General features: G+C 46.0%; 1 protein-coding gene across 1 annotated transcript; it reads left to right on the plus strand.

Annotated features, from left to right (window-relative positions):
• Positions 1-568: 568 nt before the first annotated feature.
• Positions 569-9,133, plus strand: LOC120844566. The gene is made up of 6 exons (XM_040216405.1): positions 569-585; positions 1,207-1,524; positions 2,261-2,464; positions 2,536-2,629; positions 8,607-8,668; positions 9,022-9,133. Exons 1-6 carry the CDS (start codon positions 569-571, stop codon positions 9,131-9,133), a joined length of 807 nt encoding a protein of 268 aa, XP_040072339.1.
• Positions 9,134-11,788: the final 2,655 nt, after the last annotated feature.

Below are 11,788 nucleotides of genomic sequence, written 5' to 3' on the forward strand. Positions count from 1 at the left end.
TGTTGCAGTAACAAGCATTCTCGCTCCATGCTGTTTGAAAGATATTAGTGGGGCACTTCCTATCTTTTTATCGAGAAGAGGGTTTTGACTCGTTTTTGTCCTGCTTTTTGCGGATCCTACCGCGACCGAGTTTTTTTAGAAACTTTTTCGTTTTTTTTTTTAGTTACCTTTTTAGCGCTGGCTCATATGAGAATAACCACATACGGCCTGTGGGTGCCTTGTTGCCTACATCCGTGTCGCATCTTTTTTTGTGCATAAGGTTTCTTAGAGCTCTCCGGAGCTCTAAGAAACCTTGTGCTTTTTTCTTTTACTTGCTGTTTTTATTATAATAAAGGACAGCCACTTACGCCTGCAGGTGCGATTTTTGTTGCCTACAAGGCACGTGCCTGTTTCTATAGGTCAAGTTTCTTAGAGCACTTTGAGAACGTAACAGTACTTTTGTTTTTATTTTTGTATTTCTGCTTCTACAACAAAAAAATGCACTATCACTCCAACAAGGATCTCAAAGTAAAACTTACCGCTGTTTTTTTTTTTTTTTTTTTTTCTAAAAATATCTAACCAGCATATGATGGCTCAACTAGGCTCGTGAGCTGTGACAATAGGAGTGGAGATTCCGGACTTGAGGCGAGAGGCCTGCTGGTTCTACAGTGAATCACCACCGATGGTATATAAACCGGGGGTGGCGTCATGAACCCTGTCTTTTGCGTTAGCCATGGAGGACCGCTGCCCGAAATCGCCGTGGCCTCAGCTAGTTTCTATGTTTTCAGTGAGCGAAATGAGGAGTGACGGTAACATCACCTTTGAATGTTTGCTTTGCAAACCAAAACAGAAGCTCTTGTCATGCGCGAAGTCGACCAACGCCAACTTGAGGAAACACGTTCAGGTAAGTTCACCTTGATTAGTTTCATAACGAGTATACTACACACGCATCTCATTTCCCTTGGGTGTCAGTTTCGCGAATATTTTGGTAGCACTAAATGTTTTCAGGGGGGTGCTATGCAATGTATTCAACATTGTAAACTTTGTAATCGTTTTTAATTGCGTATTTGCAAAAATTAGGACCTTCTAATATTAATCCTGTAGAAAGTAATCAATTTCCCACCTGCAATTGGGGTATACTGATGTAGTGTTGTTTTTGTTCTTTTTTTTCTTTTTAGCGGCAACACCCTAGCCAGCTGTCTGGCTTTGAAGTCTCCTAAAAAAAAGGAAGGCACCCGAGTCCCCATTGAGAGTTCAGAAGCAGCTGACAATTGGTTTTGAGAGAGGTGCAGTGTCGCAAAGCAAGCTTGACGACCTTATCCTGACATTCGTTGTGGACACGTCACAAGCATTTTCAGTTGTTGAAGCACCGAGCTTTGTGAAAATGGTGAAATCACTGGCGCCGAACTGCAGCGTTTTGACTCGAAGAATGCTTATGACGCGAATGGAGGCCAGCTGTGACGCAATGAAGCTGCGGCTCAAGGCAACTTTGGGAGAGGTGACATACGTGACGGTGACAGCGGACTGCTGGACGACCTTTCGACGGTAAGGGTTTTTGGTCACCTGCCTGTAGAAAGCGCACACATTTTTATAGCACTGATTCTTGCTGCTGTGTTGTAGGCACACCTTTTCAAAAGACAGTTATTTACTGAACCCTGAATTTTAGTATGCGTTGATCGATTTTTAACAAGCAGTAGCTGCTTTCTAATAATGCCGTATGTCTTCAGTTTGTTTCATAATAGCTTGGAAAACAGTTCAAGCTATCAGCGTGAGCTCAAATATTGTGTTTCTCAACTGCCTTTAAAGCAGACGTGACATATGGTGTCTTCCCCAAAGCACCGATCACTTTCGTCGTTTTCTGAGTCATACGGGGGGCGTGCCTTTACAGTGTTTCACTACTTATCTAAACCGTATTTCGGCTATGCCTGAGCTGCATGCTTTCAATTTGAGGCCTCGTGTAGCTCCAGCACTCGCTAGCTGCCTGCAGTAGTGCTTAGGCTGTGCGTGCCAGCGCGAAGGTCACAAGTCTCTAAGCGTTACAAGAGGTAGACAGCCCTTGCTAAAGGTTGGGCAGCTGGACGGTCTCCCTGACGTCTTTACCACCTTGAAGTAGACCAGTTTTTGGCCAACTGACCTTGTCGTTTTTGACAATTTTTTTTCTTTTTTATGTGTGCTTCTGTAGTTAAATGCTATTAAAACACGGCGTGTCTGGTATTGACCTGACGGAGCAAAATTGGCGACATATACGGGTTATCTTCTATACACCATTTCTTCATTACAGGAGCTACCTGGCGGCTACCGTTTCCTGGCTTGAGCCCTCCCTCAGCAGGAAATCCGCCGTTCTCCTCTGCCGTCGCATGACTGGACGAGTCACCTATGACAAAATTGCAGACACCCTCCAGAAATCCTTTGACGACTACGGTCTGCGAGGAAAGGTTACGAAGGTGATAACGGACAACGGTGCAAACTTCGTCAAAGCCTTCAGGTATGTCAATCGCACTTTAATTTTGTGGGCGCAAGTTCGGTTCAAACATTTCTGTTTACTTTTTCGTGCAGACTTTTTGGCGAAAAGGATGTCGAAGACGCGCATCACGACGAAGATGACGAAGCCTTCACCGAGGCCGTGGAGGTGGCGCCTTTGCTAGACAACGTACCCGCAGGCGAAGCCCGCTTTCCTCCTCATCATGGGTGCTCTGCACACACCTTGAACTTGGTAGCGACGGCGGATGCGTCGGAGGCTGAGCGGCACGAGATTTTTTCAAGGCCCCTTAGATCGGTCCTCGGCACGTGTCGTGCATTAAGCGCGAGACACATGCGCGAAAAATCCATCCGATCCGACGTCCGATCCGGCAATACGACTGCCTGATCCGAAAAATTTGGTAGCGCGAAACACATGTACGACGAAACCGTCCGATCCGACGTCCGACCGCGCAATCCGACGGTCGGAGGCGAGGGTTTTCAACGCTCTCCGATGCTACGAACACCCTCTCCCCCCAAGGTCATTCCGGCAGTCCGCACGTCGGATCGGAAGGTTTTCGTCGTACATGTGTTTCGCGCTTTAAAGGGACCATGAAATGATTTTAAAATCGAGTTTCATCCACCGCACGTCGTAAAAGGTGTGAAAAGAAACACAAAAACACAAAAATAGGGAGCCCAAAAAAATTATTTGCTATAGAACTTTTAAAAGAAAACTGGACTCTTTTGCGCCTTCCTTCCTTCGCCTGTTCACTACGATGCATACGCAGAATCGGTGCACGTCAGCCGAATCCACATCGCCTATTGGGTAAGAGCCTACCTCACCAGCACCGCGATCGTAAACAATAAATAGCCGGCGAATGTTTCCTAAAAGTTTTGTTAAATAATATTCAGATCCACATTTTGTAGCATAATTAGAGATGTGTGGCGAAAATTGCCAAATTTGATAATGCTGAGAGCCAAGCGCCATCTATCGTGTGGTAAACGAAGCAACTACTGCGCGTGCGCAGTAGGGCAGGGCCGCCAGTTACTTGGGTGACGGCGACCGACGAACATTTATTTTCTTTGTTTTCCTTCCTCTCAAAACTCTGACTGACTGAACGTTTATTTTTCTACATGTTCTTCCCGCGCGTGCCGACTTCAAGCAGCAAGAAAACAGTACTTAAAACAGACCACGACGAACAAGAACGCTGGATTCACCGACTCCGACGAAGCGTATAGGCCTAGCAGGCATTCCGACTCGGCGCTGCGTTGCTTCGTCGCAAGACCGTCTGCCTACGACCGGCTGGCGTGCTAAATGGAATATGCCCGCGCGACCCTTGTGGACCCTTCCCGTATTATAGTTTGATCACTGACCTCAATTCTAGATTAAGAGGTGAGGAGGTCAATCTCTTCCCCTTGTTTTCCGAGGCAGTGTTGACGAACACTCGTCGAAAAGGGACTCTCGTCGATTCTATCTTCTTGTTTTGTGTGATATAGAGCTGAAATAAACGCCGTACGGATTGCCTTCGTAACACGGTATGTACACTTTGTTATTGGTATGCCATTTTTATTCTGACAGACTGCACGTCACTGTCGACCCCGGTCCAACCTTTCTTTGCCGAGTGTCGCGTCAGTATCGAGTTGCAATCGTAAAAGAACGGTCCCGAAGCGCTTACCAACAGCGCGAATACAAGACTTCCATCAAGCGCGCGCGTCCGCTCCGAGTGTAAGCAGGTATTTACGTGGCTCTTGCTGACACTCGTAGTTCAAACGTATAGGGACACTGACACCCCCCCAAAAAAAAATTTTATTTTTTGCCAGGCGCTTCATTATGGTGTCGGAGGACTACCCAATTAATATTTTGCAACAGAGTAGCGTATTTTTTTAATAAAGCCAAAAGACGCAACTCCTCGAAACCGAAACCGAAACCCGACGGAGGTCGGAGAAGTGGAGAGAAGAGAGTGAGTGGCGGAAGTCACGTAACTACGCCCTACCGTGCGTTTTTTTTTTTTTTTTCTCCTCTTCGGTAGCAGACGACAGGACATGCGGCGTGCGATGGGGCGTGCGGGAACTGCTCGCCGTGCGATTTTTTTGCAGTTATGTTTGTTCCGCTCGTTGTTCTGTACTCCAAAATGAGTTGTTTTGTACCTTGAGGAGTTGGACATGAGTAGTAAGTGCCCGTGGTGAATTTCCATGATCGGCTTCGAAAAAAATACACCCAAGATGTTGCGTGAAGAGCTGGCTCACATTTCCTGAATCCGAAAAAAAGTGGCATTGTGCGACAGAGTTTCCGAAAGATCAACGGGATCGGGACCAACGGCTGGCTGCAATTTCTGTAAACCATTTACGGGCACCTCGGAAAGCGGACGTTACCTGATTTATATGCTCCTTGCATTTTGTGGAAAGTGATTACATTGAGCTCGCAGGTGTCAAAACGGAAATCCCATACCATTTAAATCAGCGAAGTATCGTCCACAACATTAGTTTGTTATTTTTTTGTTTGTTTCTTCAGTGATGATTGTAAAAATATATATATATATGTAAACATCGAAAAATGTTTGAAGAAAAAAAAAAATTAAGTTCCACGGGGGATCGAACCCGGTGCTACCGCGTGTAAACCGGACGTCTTTCCCACTGAGCTACTGGCGCATCGCTCTTCTGGAGGATCTCTTTCCCTAGTAACAATTCAGCCGGTAAACTGTAAGTTGGAAAGTTTGCTGTCGATTTTTCTCTAGCAAAAGCACTCCTGGGTCGAAGTCGGGAAGCACCACGCTTTGGGGACATTCGCACCTAGTAAAGAAATCGTACGCGTGCATATTGAACTCGAAGTAGACACGTCGTGCTTGACGTTTGCGCGAGCGATGTCTTCAGCCACGAGAAGGGATCAACGGCTCGGCGACGTCTTCGTGCAAATCGGCTTGGTGGCCGGGCGTGTCGTACGGGATGAATACCAATTCTTTTGATCACTCCTAAATTTCTCTTTTAACGGTAGACAGAATTCGCCGGTACCCGCGAACGACAGTTCTGAAATAGAGGTCCCACGCCCGTCGTCCGCTGCCATCGCCGTCCCCGCGAGTCCCACGATACGCGAAATGACGAACGCACAGAATGCTTCCGGTTGTCTGTGGAACTTTTTTTTTCAATCAACGTATTTACAGCTTTTTAGAAGCCACAAAAAAATGGGTTTCATATTTTTTTCTATTTTTAATAATGAGTGTGTGCCTTCAGTGACCCACGACTTTGATTAAATTTGGTGGTCGCATCGATACCTTAGAAAACGGCCCGTGACCGCGAAAAAGAGAGTGAGCGAGACTCGAACCGGCCAGTTCTTGATCGGCGGTTTTCGGGCGGAAAGAAACCGAATTTCGAGCCGCAAATTCTGTTCTGGGTAGTTGAGCTCTCATATGTCACGTAAAACTAAAAACCTCAGCGAGCATAAATACCCTGTCAGTGTCCCTTTAACGTCGGCTCGCTCCTGCATCTCCGAGGCCGCGAAAAACGCCATCTACGTCGCTTTGCAAACGACTGACACGGGCCGGCCCTTCTGCCAACAATGACGGGGTGGTGACAAGACTCGCTGCACTTCCCAACAGGCATACCGGCGTATGGGACTAGTCCCATGCTGTCGCTGTAGCGCAACATATCTCATTGAATTTCGCTCAGCTGCGATGCGGCGATGAGAGGCGCCGATTCAGGAAATACGTCGGTGACATCAGCGCAGTAAAACCTACCGGCGCACCCCAACTCGTTGCCGCTAACAGTCCCATTCTCCTACTGCCGAGAGAACTTCCGGTTCCGGAAACGGTCTACGTCACGGCTTCTTTTGCGGTCAGTTGGAGAGAATGAAAAAGTCGATATTTCAATAATTTTTTGTGTAAAAGTTAATAAACCGAGACGAAAACGGATGCCTGTTCGGCATTCAGTGAACATTGACGGTTTAATGTAAAAGTTATCTGGAAAAAGTAAAAAGGTCATTTCATGGTCCCTTTAAGCGCGAGACACATGCGCGAAAAATCCATCCGATCCGACGTCCGATCCGGCAATACGACTGCCTGATCCGAAAAATTTGGTCGCTTCAGGCGTCGGATCGGCGATCCGACGTGCGTCCAACGCGCCAGATAGTTTCGCACGGCGGACGGATTGTCGGATGCGTCCAGCCAATGACAGCACAGCTAGCGCGAACGTCATGATGACGTACTGGGTCTGGCGGGACGAATAAGAAACCGGGACGGGCGACAGGAAGCCGGACGCCCGTGGATCCCGCTGACCCATTCGAAATAGATGGCCCCGGCAGAGAATGCACGCGCTAGCGAGAACGAGCTCCTAACTTCGCTCGTGCAAGCTAAACTGTCAATCTGGGACCAGAGATCTATGAACGCGAACCTCCGATGGAGTGCTTGGATCTTTTGGGCGGAGCCGAACGGATCGTCGTGTCGCAAGCAAGGTCGGAAGCGTGTGTCTCAAACTGTCGCGTGCGGCAATTCGGAGCGGCGTTCGGACTGTCGGTTCGGACGTCGGATCGGACGATTCTGCCGTCCATGCAAACAAGGGCAGTCGGCCATCGCAGCGGAAGCCATCATGAAGTACAGCGGGAAGAGCCTCCTGAGACCAGTCTCTACGCGGTGGAATTCATTTTTTGACGCCCTAGACTGCCTTACTGCCCTGGACTGCGATGGGAAGGACATCGACGGACTGTGCAGGGCGCTGCATGTGCCGCAGTTCCAGCGACCGCGAGACCTTCTGTTCATGAAGGAATACTGTGAGGTAAGAAAAATATTCTTATTTAATTTTTACCAGTGTACGACATTGAAAGTCAATGTACGACATCGGTGTGCCACTTGAAAGCACGTGTTTTTCAGCCCACGTATGTTTGAATGCACAGGTTAGCCATAGCGATCAGTTACGTTTCGTTTGTGCGCAAACGCCTCTCAAAGCGTTTAGAAGGGAAATCGGTGGCCGAGTGGGTTAGTGCACCTCAGCTCGGAACACGTAGTGAAAACTCTCGCTGCAGAATTTCTACCCCTGCCCGTTTCGATTTGGATAGCATCGTGCCGGCGAACGGTCGTGTATCACTACTCCGAGGTGCACGTTAAATACCCTAGGCTAACAGCTGTACTGCACTGGCTAAATTGCTCATCTACAGCTGATATACCAGATGTCCATTATAATGACTAACTTCCGACTGCATAAGGATACATACAAGACAAGCAGACACGTAGCCAGGATTTTGTTTCGGCGGGTGGGGGGGGGGGCTCGCCCATGGACAAAATGCTGTATGAGGGGCACGTAGCCATAACCCTTTCCCCTGGCTACGTGCCTGAACACAAGTATTATTTTCAAGGCACCTTGAAATGCTGCAATACAATATTTCTAAGCAAATCCAAATGCGCGTTTACGTCCACTGGTGCGAAGGAAACCGCGGTGCTGCATTCTTGCGTAAGACGCGTCTATTGCATGAGAGCTAAGCGTGCATAATTGAGCTGTGAAATATTAAAGATCAGAACCGCTCAAGGCTGCATGCTCACAATAGAAGCCCGAATCTCAGAACATATTTTATAACAGATCGTAATCTCGATTATATAATATATAGGGACCTTTAAATATATTTTTTCGGCGGGAAGTTTCCGGAAATATTCATCTCGGCATCCCCCCCCCCCCCCCCCCCCCAGTGCAGGTTCCCTTGAATACTAATTTTCGTGAACGCTAGGTTTTATGAACAAAAAATTGCAATGCGAAAACTAGAATAAATATATTGTGGTCACAATTCGACATGCACTTATGAATAATCTATATGTGGTTTAAACTTATTACTTAATATTTGGTAGTCTTGGGAAATGGCGTTACCCCAATGTCTGCTCAAATTGTGAAGATATATTTATTTGTGTATTCCTACGGAGTAAACAGGTCCTGAAAGTAATGCGGATTGAATCCGTATCGCATAACGCAAAATAAAACAGCGCAACAACTAAGAAACGGAGACAAAATTAACAAAAAGGCCGAGACACAGGGCTGTGCCTGTTTGTGCCTTCCTTGTTTCTCCTGTCTCATTTTTTTTTTTTTTTTGCGGTGTTTTAATTTGTAAGATGATCAACCAACTCGCACAACTTTCTGCCTCGCTGCCGTATGGCATGCTTAATAATATGTTTTTTACTGCTACGTAACTCGTGCAGGTCATGAAACCTCTGGCGTGCGCCATAGACGTGATACAGAAAGACGAGAGCATGTACATCGGGTATTTGCTCCCAACAATAACCGTCTTAGAACTGCGTCTTCGCCACCTGGATAACACTGGACTGCAGTTCTGCCGGCCCCTGGTCCATGCGCTTTTAAACGGCATAAAGAAGCGGTTAGTATGGCATACGTGCGCCTACATTTACTTGTTTTAACATTCGGTCTATATGTGGGAGCGCCCTGATGTTTGCATTGGTTGTGTGTCATAATATTAAAATCAGATTTTTGTTTCGCATTTGCAACGCACATTTTGAAAACAGCTTAGCCACCGGCGTCTTGACCGAGGTTCATTCTCTCCAAATTGGCGATATTTGTGAGATGATTTATATGTAGATGCACATATTGGTCTTCCAGGTTTGATCACTTGCACGGCGACCGGGAGCTCCTGCTGGCCTCAGCGCTCATCCCGCGCTTCAAAGCGAACTGGGTCACCGACCTCGCGAGGCGTGAAGCTCTCGCCGAGTAGCTGACGGACGAGCTGAGTCGCCCTTGCTATAGGAGTACCACTGCGATTGGCACGCCATCTATCCAGGAAGACGGCGCGGACCACTCCTCCGGCGATTACTTCAGCTTTGCAATGACAACGGCGTCAAGTTCCATCTCCCAGAATGAAGCTTCGCGTATCCTCCAGGACGCAGAATGCACTTCCATCGCCTCACTTCAGAGGTACGATGCCGTGCGTCAAGCATTTGTGCGCTATAATACTGCGCTCCCATCCAGTGCCTCAGTGGAGAGGGTATTCAGCGTGGCTGCTGACATCTTTACAAAGAAGCGGGGAAAGATATCGGATGCAACTTTTGAGAGTCAGCTACTGCTGAAGATCAACAAAGTGTGACTTGATCAAACAATCAACAATTTCATAATCTATAATGTTCTTCGTTTGTCTCCTATTAATAGTGCAGTAAAGTTGAAAGTAACGGCCGCGAAAGTAACGGATTACTTTTCGGAGTTACGGTCACTTACTTTTACGGAAGGGTAATTGTAATTGTAATAAATTACATTTCAGACCTGAGTAACTGTAACTGTAATTCCCTACTTTTTTTTAGTAACGTGTACAAGTCTGGGCAGAGGCTCGTCAAGCAACAACTGAGTTTGTTTTTTCTCTGTCTCCCCTCTCCAAGTGGAGAGAAATAAAGAGTTTGAGTTTGACGTTCCAGCTCCCGCTGGAGAAGTGGCGTCACTAGGGTCAGCGGCACCCGGGGCAGTAGCTTGCCGCAATAACCCCCCCCCCCCCCCCCCCCCCCCCCAGCCCAGCCCTTGTGACGGCACTACGCTAGAGGCTGCAGGTTTCGGCCACAAAAGAAAACTCGGGCTTTGGTCTGACCCGATAACATACAATGGGGTTCCTAAAAACATACACAATAATATTATTATAAAACACTGTCTAAAAATCAACCTTAGGCAGTGCTAATCTTCAAACCAGAAATGACACATTTGCAGTACATCATTGACCAAACAAACAAGAAGGTGCAAAACAATTAGGCACGCAGAAACAGAACCAGCTTTTAAAACATTCCTTTGAAAAAAAAAAAAAAAAATTCCGATCCCTATTTGGCTAGCACAATCTCGCTAGCGGATGAAAACCTATGCACTTTCTTTTTACCATAAAAACATATAAAAGTAACTTCAAAATAACTTCAAAAGTAATTCGCTACTTTTTACGGTAATTAGTAATTTTCTGAATTACTTTCCATTTGAGTAATTTCTACTTTACTCAAATTACTTTTGAGGTCAATACTCAGTAACTTAACTTAATTACTTTTTTTTAGTAACTTGTACATATCTGGCTCGACCACAACGTGGCATTGACGGCCCATGTTTCCCAAAAAACACTAGGATATTAGGATAATCGTGTTTGGCTGCCGGATGGGACGCCGGCGGAACGGTTTCCACTGGACATCGGGTTTTCTTTGAGCACCGGTGCCGTACGTAAAGGAAGGTAAACCCTGGACGACTCCTTTTATATACATATATATCCCCACAGTGTTTATACTAGTTTCCAGGAGCCAACCATTGGTCTCTGTCCTGGCATACTTCGGTGATGATGATGAATAATAGTGATGATGTTGATAAAAATAATGATAACAATAATGGGAATAGTGTTGCGTAAAGTACATCTAAAAGGTACTTGAAGCAAAGTACAAAGTAAATTAGAGGTAATTATGTACTTCAAGTAAAGTAGTAAGTACTACTGAGTGCAATATACTTGAAGTAACATACTATAAATACAATATATTTCAAGGTAAAGTACCAGTACTTTTAACAGAATTTATCATGATGCCCTTTCATTCCCCAGTTTTTTTTTGTTTTTTTTTTTTGTGACTGGTACGCATTGCTCCAGGGGTAATCGCAAGTGCATCAGTTTTTTTACGGAAATGACAGCAAATATTGTATCAAGTCAAGTCACCACAGAGTAGTTGTTTTACTCTCGCTAACGAGCTATTTGACACAATCAACTTATAAGCCACTTATTTGTGTCGGTCTCACCATTACTTCACTCAGAGAAATGACCAGATGACGTCTTGAAAAAGTACATTTTCACACGACGATACACCATTTTTTTTTTTTTTTTTTCAAATTCGGGGAATGTACATTGAAGTCGGGATTTTTACTTTCTTCGAGAAGTACAAGTACATGCCCAGATGTACAGAGTCGGATCCGATCGAGAAAAATAAACCCTACTTTTCGGCCCACGTAAAAAGAACTACGCATCGCAGAACGCTCGAACTCCGCCAGAATGTAACCCTAGCGGTCTAAGCAAGATGCCTAAGTTTCAGCCCGATCCGATAACTTAATGAAAAGTTATAAGTGATTTTCTGAAAATTTCAATGGGAAACTGGAGCCCATTTTTGCCCGTTTTCGGTTTCTGGTGCCATAGAGCCCCATGTGTTTCAAAACTCCGTCGGCCGCCATTTTCCCATTGAAATTTTCAGAAAATCACTTATAACTTTTCATTAAGTTATCGGATCGGGCTGAAACTTTGGCATCTTGCTTGGACCGCTAGGGTTACATTCTGGCGGAGTTTGAGCGTTCTGCGATGCGTAGCTTTTTTTTTTACGCGGGCCGAAAAGTAGGGTTTACTTTTCTCGATCGGACCCTATACTTCAAGTGAAGTACAAGT

Source organism: Ixodes scapularis, unplaced genomic scaffold (assembly GCF_016920785.2).
Source record: "Ixodes scapularis isolate PalLabHiFi unplaced genomic scaffold, ASM1692078v2 PGA_scaffold1__304_contigs__length_218370807, whole genome shotgun sequence".
Taxonomy (NCBI): domain Eukaryota; kingdom Metazoa; phylum Arthropoda; class Arachnida; order Ixodida; family Ixodidae; genus Ixodes; species Ixodes scapularis.

Bases quoted from the DNA above. Each gene is read 5' to 3' on its own strand.
- LOC120844566 (XM_040216405.1), top strand. The intron at 2,630-8,606 runs GTACCCGCAGGC...TAACTCGTGCAG, and splicing joins TGGCGCCTTTGCTAGACAAC to GTCATGAAACCTCTGGCGTG. The intron at 8,669-9,021 runs GTATTTGCTCCC...TTGGTCTTCCAG, and splicing joins GACGAGAGCATGTACATCGG to GTTTGATCACTTGCACGGCG.